General features: G+C 31.1%; 4 protein-coding genes across 5 annotated transcripts; all 4 read left to right on the top strand.

Annotated features, from left to right (window-relative positions):
* The first annotated feature begins 279 nt into the window (after window positions 1-279).
* Window positions 280-2,906, top strand: LOC146873116 (astakine). 2 transcript variants are annotated; one of them, XM_085655857.1, is made up of 3 exons: window positions 280-439; window positions 2,091-2,258; window positions 2,341-2,903. In XM_085655857.1, the coding sequence occupies exons 2-3, from the start codon at window positions 2,105-2,107 to the stop codon at window positions 2,544-2,546; spliced, it is 360 nt and encodes a 119-aa protein (XP_085511983.1). In that variant the 5' UTR covers window positions 280-439; window positions 2,091-2,104; the 3' UTR covers window positions 2,547-2,903. The 2 variants fall into 2 exon arrangements, with proteins under 2 accessions (XP_085511983.1, XP_085511984.1); XM_085655858.1 differs by having other exon boundaries at window positions 294-449; window positions 2,341-2,906.
* Window positions 2,907-3,251: 345 nt separating this feature from the next.
* LOC118446832 (uncharacterized) lies at window positions 3,252-4,663 on the top strand. The gene is made up of 2 exons (XM_085656160.1): window positions 3,252-3,426; window positions 3,505-4,663. The coding sequence occupies exon 2, from the start codon at window positions 3,710-3,712 to the stop codon at window positions 4,658-4,660; it is 951 nt and encodes a 316-aa protein (XP_085512286.1). The 5' UTR covers window positions 3,252-3,426; window positions 3,505-3,709; the 3' UTR covers window positions 4,661-4,663.
* Window positions 4,664-5,241: 578 nt separating this feature from the next.
* LOC146873115 (uncharacterized) lies at window positions 5,242-5,763 on the top strand. The gene has a single exon (XM_085655659.1). The coding sequence runs from the start codon at window positions 5,242-5,244 to the stop codon at window positions 5,761-5,763; it is 522 nt and encodes a 173-aa protein (XP_085511785.1).
* Window positions 5,764-6,237: 474 nt separating this feature from the next.
* Window positions 6,238-8,675, top strand: LOC118446826 (cytoplasmic dynein 2 intermediate chain 2). The gene is made up of 9 exons (XM_035877937.2): window positions 6,238-6,380; window positions 6,463-6,547; window positions 6,609-6,824; window positions 6,888-7,122; window positions 7,196-7,397; window positions 7,469-7,668; window positions 7,765-7,907; window positions 7,986-8,188; window positions 8,304-8,675. The coding sequence occupies exons 1-9, from the start codon at window positions 6,322-6,324 to the stop codon at window positions 8,371-8,373; spliced, it is 1,413 nt and encodes a 470-aa protein (XP_035733830.2). The 5' UTR covers window positions 6,238-6,321; the 3' UTR covers window positions 8,374-8,675.
* The last annotated feature ends 3,652 nt before the right edge of the window (window positions 8,676-12,327 follow it).

The raw sequence follows: 12,327 nt of genomic DNA, 5'->3' as shown, positions 1-12,327 counted from the left end.
ATCAGATTCTCTTCAACAGGATTTATGTATAATCGATGATAATTATCATTGAGTTTGAAAATTTCCTCAAAGGTATCGACAATTGTTTTTTTCTTTTCTTTTTAATTTTTCAAATAGATATAACAGAGAAAAAATAAAGGAATTTTAAGGGAAAAATAAGAAGAAAAAGACGATTGGTCCACGCACGAAATAAAAGGAATCTGTGACGCATTGTGTTTCGATTAATCATTGGATACATTTATATATATATATGTATTCTCTTATGTATTAGTGTATCTATATGTGCGGGTAGACGTACATCAGAGAATCTCTGGATTCGACGTTTATCCAAGGAAGGAAGCGGAGGAAGAAGAAGAGCCAGTATAAAAACAAGGCTCTCATCAGTTTGCTCGATCACATGTCGACTAGTGTTCAGCCGAGCTTGGACTACGTGTAACAGGTTCGTAAAGGTCCGTTTCCGTTCTTCTCGCGCGAGATCATCGACGAGAATGAGTAATACTTACGGAAATGATCTACTATATTGTTTGTGTGCCCTTCGAAAGAGAATCCTTCGAACATTTACGACGATTAATCGTAGTATTGATTAATAGAAAGTAGTTTTATTTTTCTCATTACAAAACATTATCAACATAATTAAACAATTTTTTAATTAACAGAATTAAGGTTGCATTTAAGTATTTCTAATTATCGTATATTTCCGTTTTGTTTGTTTGCTTTTTTTTCTTTCGTTATTCATTTTTTTCGTGTAAATACATTCTAAAAGCTTATTCAAACGATTTGATTATAATTTGTTGACGAATTAATCCATATGTACATATATTATGTCATTCCTATTTAGCGATGTACATTTGTTGCACCAAAGTAAAGATCATAATATGGAAATCTCACTTGTCTCACGTTTATAAAATATTTCGAACCGATGGATAATTTTCCTACGCAAGAACATCAGATCGTTTACAATCGTACTGCGTAATATCTTCCATGGAATTCGTTATCATTATACATTTCTTTTTCTAATTTTATCGTTATCGATATATAAATATATCCTTAAAAGTTATTCGAACGATTCGGTCGCAACATAAATTGCTGACGAATTGACATATATGTATATGTATTATATCATTCCTATTTAACAATGTACATTTGTTGCGCCAAGGTAAAGGTCGTAATATGGAAATCTCACCTGGCCAACGTTTATAAAATTCTTCGAACCGATGCATAATTTTCCTACGCAAACACATCAGATCGTTTACAATCGTACTGCGTAACATCTTTAGTGCAATTTGTTATCATTGTACATTTTTTTTTTTTAATTTTTAAATTGTTTAAATTTTATTATTGATAAATTCTATATTTCCTCTTGGTTGTGTCAAGTGCATGATAGTAATGATGTAGGCTTTGCGTTGCGTAAGATTTGAAAGTTATGCATTTTTGTCGATGGGATATCTCTCTTCTGAGAAAAGCACGTCCCCGTTCAAGATGTTGGATTTTCCACTCTCATTCGATCGTCTTTCATCGTCTTCTTATTCTTCTTCTATGTTATTATTACAATCCGATTAATAAACGATTCAATAGTTTATTGTTTCAAACAAGCTCTTCTTAACGTTTAAATTTTATAGTTGATAAATTGACTCTAAAATTCTTTTCCAATCTAGATCGTAAATATAATTAAATAGTTTTAAAGAAAGAAAAAAACCGAATAAAACAAATAAGAGGATGTGGTAAAAGTATTAATGCAAATGATTTAATATGGTATCGAGGATGATACCAAACGTCTTATTAATCTGGTTAGACTGGTAAGATCGTCCCATGCGTTTTATAATCTCTTTCTTTTTTCCACAAAATCTAGAGATTAAAAAGAAACCGTAACTGTGAAACTTTTTTATTCCGTAACGAATACGTGGGATAGAAAAAAAATCTGAGAGTTCATTTAACCGTTCAAAGCAAACTGTTTAGAAGATTTCTTCAAAAAATTTTTCTAATAATAAACGAACAGGGCTTTAAAACGGGGGAGTTTGAAAGTGAAATTTTCTTTCGTTATTATTAATTCTTTTTCAGTTTTTTATTTTCCTTCTTTCTTTCTCTTACAGAAGACGATCGCATAATGTCACTTTCAACTATTTCAACGAGATTTTTTCTTCTTCTTCTCTTGGGACTCGTCTCATCTCTTTTTGCTGCAAGCATCAAACAAAAGGAACCAGCGAATGTTCAATGTCACAATAATAACGAATGTCCTAATGATCATTGCTGTGTCTTAGGTTTATTGCTATTTAATTTTAATTGAATTTGTAATTTTTCCATACTTTCTAATCACTCTAACAATTTATATTTATTTCATAGGTGGAGGAAGATATACCATACCTCAATGTAGTCCTATGAGAAAGAAAGCTGAAATTTGTCGACCTGGCAATGACCTGCTCAACACGACCCTATATTATCCGAATAACAGCAAGTTATCGATAACTGATGTATATTATATATTATGTCCTTGTGAGGAAGGATTAACCTGCAATCTCGAGGAAGGCGTTTGCATAGGCAACAATTAAAAACGTAAATCTCTCGAATTAAATCGAATAATCTTTAAAATATCTTATATAACATTATGATTTATCGATAGCATAATTATTTCTATTATTTTTTTCTTTTGTCTATTTTTTCTTTCTGTATATATATGACTTTTCTTTCTTTGGCATGCTTGGAAAGGTAAAAGAAATGAATAAGATAGCGATGAAACTGAATTTTGTTATGGTAATACAGACCAAAGGTTTTATTTTAAGAAATCATTAGGATTAAGACCAAATATATAACGTAAAAATCGAAAATTAAAACAATCTTATGTCCATTCTATATTACGCCCTGAAATAATTTTAAATTTATGATTACCTATAATTGTGATATGTATGTATATAAAATAAATGTGTATTGACAAAATTATAAGAATATCTATTTCAAAAAATACAAGAAAATCTATTATTCAAAAAAATAAAGATTTAAATTGACCATTTTACATAAATATACATATATAATCTATAATATTAAAAGTTTATTTTTGATTATATATAATTCGTTAATTATATGTTTAAATAAAAAGTATACAAGCATTATAAAAACATTAAAAGTTTTAAACATTTCTAAAAATGCCATCCTGATCATCGGTCGGTAAATTTTTTCCTATAATAATTGAATAAAAGAGGGCGTTAACATTCTTTATACTATGACGACCTTGTCGCGACTGTTACGCCTCCTCCGGCAAGACACATAACTAACACGCTTTGGAGTCATCAAACGCACACGCGGGAAACCAACTACAAACAAAGTAAAAGACAACAAAGACCCTGAAAACAAAAGAGACGGAAAAGACGCTGAGAACACAAAGAAAATCATACATTCTTTCCAGCCATAACTGCTGGAAACCATAATCTGATTGTATGTATTGTATACGGAACATAGCTAAATAAACATATCACAATTGTCACTTGATGTGCAAAGTTTCTTTCTACATAGTGGGTTGTCAATGATAAATCCACAATTGATGACGCCGACGTGATTTTTGTGCATCAAGAGTTTCTACTGAAAGAAAAACATATCGGCGTCAGCTATCCTGCGTTATCATAAAACACGAGAACATACTGAACAAACGAATCAAAACAACAACGTACAAGAAACGCCACTAAACACTTCGACAATATCGCCTATCCCAACAGCGTCAATGACAGGAACAACAGCAGAAAATATTTCTGGTATGCAGAACCTACCCATTTATAATCAACTACTAGTTCTCGATAACATACTGCGTGACAATTATCACTCGATAAGTCAACCCAAATTGATGGCATTCACCAAAACTCGACCGGATCTCTGGTTCATTATGGCTGAAGCTAAATTCGCTATTCATGGAATCATCGATGATAAAGTTAAATACCTGACGGTCCTTAAGGCCCTTGACCACGACACGATCGAGCAGATTTCAGACATAATACGACAGGAGCCAACTACAGATAAGTACAAAACTCTCAAAAACGTGATAATCTCACGACTCTCTGATTATAGACAAAACCAAGTAAAAAAACTTTTATGTGAGACAACGCTTGCAAATAAAACACCTTCTCAGCTATTGCGACAAATGCGCGAATTAGCTGATGGTTCCGCTGATGATACTATATTGCATCAACTTTGGCTTGAACGAATACCAGCACATATCAAACCGCATCTGATTACCACAAGTCAATTTCCGCTTGATACTATAGCCGAGTTTGCGGACCGTTTTTATGAGCTGATGCCCTATGATCAACAGAATAATCAGGTCATGGCAACTTCTGCACGCTATCCTGTATCACCGACTCTTCAGGACATTGACTCAAAGCTCATGGAAATTCAAAAATCTCTTATTACGTGTATGATGGAAATCAATGAGTTAAAATTACAGCAACAAAACACACAACAACAATTACAACAACTCACTTTACTGAAACAACAAAACCAACAACTGCAGGCTCAACAATTTCCGATGCACCATAATCGCAGCAGAACAAGATCACTGACACCTACATGCAATGACATCTGCTACTATCACCAAAGGTTTGGCAGCGAAGCAAAACGCTGTATCTTACCTTGTAAATTCGTCTCAACAACCAAACTAACAACAAATCAGGGTAACTAATGTCGCTTTCTTCAGTTGGGGTAGTGCAATACAGCTTTCAAAGTTATTCACAATTTCTCACATACTAGCGGCAGGACCACATTAAATAATATTTAATTACATCTAAATTTACGCGAAAAATACATTTGACCTGAAATCCATAAGGACGCACTTAAATGGTCTAGAAAATGTCTTGCTTGTCAAGGAGCAAAAATTCATCGTCACAACAAGATCAAGCCAGACCACATAGGCGTATCTGATAACCGCTTCAATCATATTCACTTGGACATCATTTTTCTACCGAAGGTCAAAGACTACCAATAACTGTTTAACCTTTATTGATCGTTTCACCAGATAGTCCGTAGGGGCTATTATAATCTCTGAAGGACATTATAACGGATACCATTGTTACTGTACTATACGAACATTAGATCTGTCATTATGGTACACTAATAAAAATTACAACCAATCAAGAAACTCAATTCGAGTTAGCGCTTTTCTAAGCTCTCGCTCAACTCGTGGGAGCAACAAAAATTCGGACGACATCCTTACCATCCTCAATCCAATGGAATTGTAGAGAGGATGCACAAGACTCTCAAAGCATGATGATGTGTTCCCCTAAACCATGGACGGAGATTTTACTTACAGTATTATTAGGTTTAAGAACCAGCTTTAAACCTAACATCCAAGCCACCCCAGTTGACATGCTATATGGTACTTGCTTACGTGTACCAGGCGAATTCTTCGTCATTGCTGAACAACAATCTGAGCCACATATCTTCTTGGAGAAACACAGAGAATTCATGCGTAGACTTAGACCTGCACTGACTGCTCAATACAACAAAGCCAGAATTTTTATTCTAAAAGATCTTGACACCCGTTTTTATATATTCCTGCGCTATGATCATGTGAAAGCTCCATTAGAAGCACCGTACATTGGTCCACATAAGGTTATAGACCGAATAAGTGATCGGGTATTTAAAATTAACATCAACGAAAAAGAGAAAAACATTTCAATAGACAGATTGAAGCCTGCATACATCAGCAAGACCGACAATGATCAACCAGATTCTTCAACATATCAACAAAACCCAATCACATCACTGAGGTTCCATTGCAGATAAACCTTAAACGAACTTACACACGTAAAGTTAATTTCAAATTTCCCGCAGAAACTCATTCAGGGAGGAGAAATGGCTGTGGCGACTTCGTCGCGACTGTTATGCCTCTTCCGGCAAGACATATAACTAACATGTCTCGGTGCCACCAAACACACACGCGGGAAACCAACCAAATAAAGTAAAAAACAAAGGAAACGAAAAAGACGGCAGGAACACAAAAAAAATCATACATTCTTTCTTCGAGACCATTTAGAGGCCATAGCCATATGCTGGAAGTCATAGTCTGATTGTAGCTACTGTATACCGAACATAGCTAAATAAACATATCACAATTGTTACTTGATGTACATAGTTTCTTTCTACATAGTGGGTTGTCAACGATAAACCCACAATACCACTGGTCAATAAAGTATACAGTAAAATTACAAATTGTAGTCAAAATAACAATTAAAATTAACTGAACTGATTATTATATATTTTGTGTGTATAATAAGAGTTATTGATTTTTTTCCTTTTAAAGATTTCTTGTGCAATAAAATTCTTAATTAGATCATCAGCATAATGTTCAGAAATGAATCGTTTGACGCTGTAGGTTTTGAATCTCAAGTATCAGTTGCAAAGTGAGTCGTAATGTTCCTAAATATTAATTTAATGATAGATTTTAATTACCATCCATAATAAGGTAACTTTATTTATTTTTAGACCAGAGGTATCTGAAAATGTACAGACCACAGAAATCGTATATTCTTCAAATCAAGTTCAAACTACGGAAAGAAAAAATGCAGAAGTAAATATCTCCATTGTGTATCTATCAAAATTTAATTCTACATATAAAATATATTTCACAGACTCAAACTGTACAAGAACAGACAAAGACGCCGAATATTGATTATAATAAATTAGCAAATTTTTTAAAAAGAGTTACACCTAGTGTATTAGAAGCTTTGGATGAAATTCACAATACCAATGCTTTTGAAGATTACGATACTAAAACAACAAAGAATACATCTGTTAATTTGCAACTGTTAAAAAGATTAAACACTGTAGAGGAATCAGATAAACAGGTATTAACATAGTTTTATTATAATAATAAATAGTAAAATATTTTTTATTATATATCATTGCAGACAAAAATAAGTGATTTATCATGGAGTATCGCAGGTGGAACATTAGTTGTATCTCATAGCGTTGTATACCATGAAACTTGGTGCGATCATCTTTCAAAAATACAATTGTACAGTCTATCGAGAGAAGACAAGCTTTCAGATATTTCTAACAAAACTTTGGAAGTAAATTCTTGCGTTACAGTATTGTCTTATCATCCCGTGGAACCTTCAATTTTAGCAGCGGGCTTATTTAATGGTAATAGTTCATGTATTACATTTTATTCCATTTATTTTAAACATAACATTCCAATTTTTATTTATTATTGTAGGAGATGTATTAGTTTGGAATCTTAGAAATGATGATTCAGTCACGCCAATACAAGTTTATTCTCATGGTGACACTGTCTCTCAAATATATTGGAAACCAAGAACAGTAAATGATGTATCTATTTTAGTGAGCTCGAGTAAAGATGGATATATCATAGTTAACAAATTAATGGCTAATTTTACGACGACTCGTTTACACAAAAGGTATTAATTCTTCAAACATTTTTTATCCTATCATCCGTTTCTGTTCCCTGTAGAATTCTTTTTCCCTTTAGATTCAAAATAATAAAAGAGCATAATCCAATAGAGAATTCACGACCACGAAGCGCAGGTGGCACACGCGAACGTGCAGTAGAAGCTGGATTATGTATTACCAGCTTTGATTTTTCATGGAAAGATCCTAATATTTTTATTGTAGGAACATTATGTGGTGGAATATATAAATGTTCTCTCGATCGCATGTCTTTTATTGAAGGTGCATGATAAATTTATATTTATATTTTAACATTTTTTGAATAACATTATTATCAAATCTTTTAATGATATGATTTAAAATTATGAATATTTGTAGGAGACGAAAGTCTTTCAGATCCAGTAATAGATGAGTATGACAGACATGAAGGAAGTATAACGTGTGTTAAATGTTCGCCAAATCGTAATTTATTCGTTACTTGTGGGACGGATAAAGACATTCGTATATACGATTTGGATCAGGTAAACTTTCAACAGATAAAATTTCAAGAACAACTGTAAAGGTAGATTTAAGTATTCGTTGATTTCTCTTTTACATAGAATGTTAGTCAACAGTCAATTTCGTTGGAAAGTACCGTTATAGGTTTAACGTGGATAATAGGAAATCCGGATATATTTGCAACGTTTGGTGCTGGCAATGCAATTAAATTTTATAATGTAACCAATGGTAAAGCTGTGACAAACATAAAAGTTGAAGTAATTAGCGAAGCGAGTATCAGTAATATATCTCTCAATTCTAAAAGGTATATTCTATTGAGTGTCTTAAATCAGATAGTAGATAGATAGACAATTAAATCTGAAGTTTAACTGTACTTTTATGATCTATTCTTAAAATTTTACTGTTACTTTCTATTTCAGAGACATCTTAGGTATCGGGGACGTACAGGGACGTTTAGAAATTTGGAAAGTTCCTCGGCAATTGTTCTGAGATAATATTTATTCGTTTATTTTCAACTACAAAACAATTTATTATTTTTCGTCTCATATTTGTCACTTATATATATATATTTTTTTTTTTCTTTTTGTTCAATTGTAATTCTTCAATAATTAATATTTACTATAAATAATTAAAATTAACTATAAATTGAATGTAATAAAATAAAATATTTACCCATATTCGAACGATATAATATAATGTTTTGAAACTTAATATTTTGTGCAACAGACTTTAATATATTAGCAATTTCAAATAAAATGTTTAAAATAAAAACGAACGATAGGAGAAAAAAATTTGCGATAATGCATCACTTATCCATCATTGTGGATTAAAAGTATCGATAATACTCAATTGTTGCACGATATCAAACGATTAAATGTTTTAATTTTTATAAATAAATTACAATCGATCAAAAAAAACACTTTACGTTATTTATATACATTAAATCGACCATGAATAAAATGAAAAAATTATTATAAAAATAGGAACTGCGAATCAACAAACATCAGTGATCTTTCATCAAGTTTTTGGCAACTCGCCAAACGCCGGCTTCCTTCTTGAGTCTCTGCTGTGAAAATAATGATATACATATGTAGATGAAGATACATACGCACACATACATATTCGGATATATTGCCAATTAAAATTCATTGTAAATATTTTTCATGAAACACATAAAATTTATTCAGTAGGATAAATTTCGATAAAATGAATATTTACATTTTTGGTAAATAAACGTCAATGGTTGAACTATGTAAATTATTGCACCAACATTGGTGACGATGACAAACATAAATAAAAGACACTATTCGAGAAAGATGATTTATCATATTTCATCATCGCTGTACTATACGTAGAAATAAGTAATTTTGTATTTTCACACGTAGTCTGATATAAAAAAAAACTAATCTTCCTTTATTTTTTTTTACAGTACGAATATAAATAATTAAAAGATAAATTTACGAACAAATAAAATAATAATAAATAAAATGGATTTAGATATATTTTAAATCTTAAAAAAGTTCAATCGCCGTGTAAGCAAGTATAAAATAAAGAGAAATTATTACGAGAGAAATAAAGAGTAAATAAATATATGTAGTAAAAATATATTTCTTTTGTTTGTATTGTGTGTATTATCTTTAATATATTACCTTAATATTTATGTATATTTCCTTTTATATCAATAACATATATATAGATATAATATAAACAAGGCTCATATTATCTTTGTTTTATAATCTTCCTAATTTAACGTAGATACTTAACATCATCGAAGATTCTTGTTTATAATACGTTATTGTGTTATGTTATTGCGTCTTCTAGACGAAAATAACTGATAAGCTTGACAAATCTACTAGTTTGATTTGTTAAAATTACTTATTGCGTTCTTCAATGACATTGCTTGTTGATATCTTGTGCGATTAAAGGTGTTATCTGTTTCCGCAAAATAAAGTTTTACCGAAGAGATAATATTCTACACGGTACTTTAAAATGAGTCATCGAAAAAATATTTTAATCAATGCAACGTGAAACTAAGTTAAATTTATTTACATATATATATATTTAATAAATCTTTTATTTCAGGAATATATACATACGTACGTACACAAATATACAAACCATAAACAACCAACAAGGCCCACGCAACCATTGTTATATCTTCCTTGTTGAACATAGGCATTTGATTTTTTTCGAGGACTTCTTTTTATTTATTTCTTTTTATTTTTCTTTACAAAATACATAGACATTTGTAATGTTATTCAGTCTTTAACAATGCAAATATGTATCTGATAAAAATAAAGAGTCTCTTTTATAAACTTAAAAGTTTATTAAACGAATTTTTACGAATTACTTATTGTATAATTCACTGATGTTGATTGTAAGTTACCTCGTGCGATTAAACAAGTTCTTTTATCTGTTTCTGCAAAATTAAATTGTAGGAAAGAGATATAATATTAGTCGATGTTTCGAAATGAGTCATCGAAAAATATTTCTATATCACTGTGACGTCAATCCGATTGAAATATGAATAATAGTTTTGAAAGAGAATGATATACGATTATCTTTATCCTCGAATGATCGTCTTTTTAATGAAAAATCAAAAGATAACTTAACATCAAGAACATATTGAATTATTTGTATTATTAAAAAATAAAAAATATATTATTTTAACAAATATAAAGTAAATTAAAAAAACTTTGATATATATAAGATATATATATATATATAAGATATAGTCAAGAAAAATTTCGTAAATATGATTTTTACCAAATCTAATACGTACCATGTTCTAGAGACATCTATTGGTAATCTTTTCTCATTTGACCTTGATAATGTGACAACTCATATTTCGAATCCTCTCAGCTGTGTTAATAAATTAGAACATAATATATCCGTCCTGTTAGAACAATATTATTATACAGTTAAAACAAATTTTAAAAACTACATTAAAAGGACAACAAAATTCATTTAACGAACTTATATTTCAAATGCGACCTTATAAAGTGACCTTAACTGCTTACCTTATAAAAGGACCCATTTTTCTATGTCAATGAAGATACTTATCCTTGTAATAACTTTTATTTTCGTTTTCCGGTTTTTCCAGCAATTAGAAAAGTAAAAGTTAGTACCGAAAGGGAATTTTCTTTCTTCTATTCTAAATTCTGAAATTATAATTCTTAAGATATCTAAAATATCCTTTTTTTTGTCCTAAAAAGGACAGATTTTGAAGGACCTTTTCCCTCTACAAATATATTTATTGTCCTGAAAAGGACAGAATCTTCATTCTTCTTTGCATTATGGAATGTGAACCGTAAACTCGTACCTTTGCGTTTATTGATCATTTGCGGGCCCTAAAAAGGGCCCTAAAGAAAAATAGAGGGATTTCATAATATAGAATGGTTGTGAACATCAATATATATATATATTAGGAAAAGGACATAAAAACGAAATTATTTTTTGTAGAAATACGTTAGACGATCCAAGATAATTTTAGGAGATCTTTGATCGTTAAGGACGGACAGAGTTTTTGTGTTGTTAGGGAAAGCAGGTAAACGGGATAATAGAAAGGAGGGAAAGAGGGATATAGAATAGAATTGAACAAAAATGAAATGGATGAAATTACGATATTGGGAAAGGAATGAAAAAGCTCCTTCTTTTCTTCTTCTATTTCTTCTACTAGGTTTTTTCTTATCCTTTCTCTGCATTCTTCTTTAAAACTTCTTCTTCTCCGTAAACTTGCGCAGCAGGCATACATCCAAAAAGGGAAAAATATTATTTACTTCGTCGTCGTGTTATCGTAGAACGACAACGACGATTCGAAAAGCCGATCGTTGTCGTCGCCTTGCTTTTACGGACTTTCTCTTTTCTCCGTCTTTCTCTCACTCTCTAATCTCCAATGCCTCGAAAGATATTCTCCCACGTCTCTTTATTTCTTTCATTCTCCCAATCCGTACTACTGCGTTGTTGTTGGTTGCTGTTGTTGTTCCTGCTGTTGCTTTGCTTCTTCGATCTATCAATGTATCCTCTAGCTATCTTATCTATCTATCTATATCTATCTCATCTCGAACAACGTGACTTACGAACAAGAAACGTTGTTAAAGTTGTGTATATAAAGGCTAGATAAAAATTCTTGCCTTTTGATTTCTTCTTTGTTTTACGATACAACACAACACAACACATCACAGAACGCTTTTACGAAGGAGACGTTAACTCTTAAACCATCAGCAACATCGAACGATGATATATATATATATGTATGTGTATATATATATATATATATATTTGAAATTTGTCACGTCACTTTCTTTGTCTTTCACGTGATTAATAATTGCGCCAAATTCGAATATTTGGAATTATTCATTTTTATGGAGAAACCATTCGAGCATACACATTTTTATCTGTATCTTATCTTTTGCTTTGTATTGTAATATAGTGAACGACAAC

Source organism: Vespa mandarinia, chromosome 3, assembly GCF_050613455.1.
Source record: "Vespa mandarinia isolate Hongniang chromosome 3, ASM5061345v1, whole genome shotgun sequence".
In the NCBI taxonomy this organism is placed as follows: Eukaryota; Metazoa; Arthropoda; class Insecta; order Hymenoptera; family Vespidae; genus Vespa; species Vespa mandarinia.
This window is presented reverse-complemented; position numbering and strand designations above follow the sequence as displayed.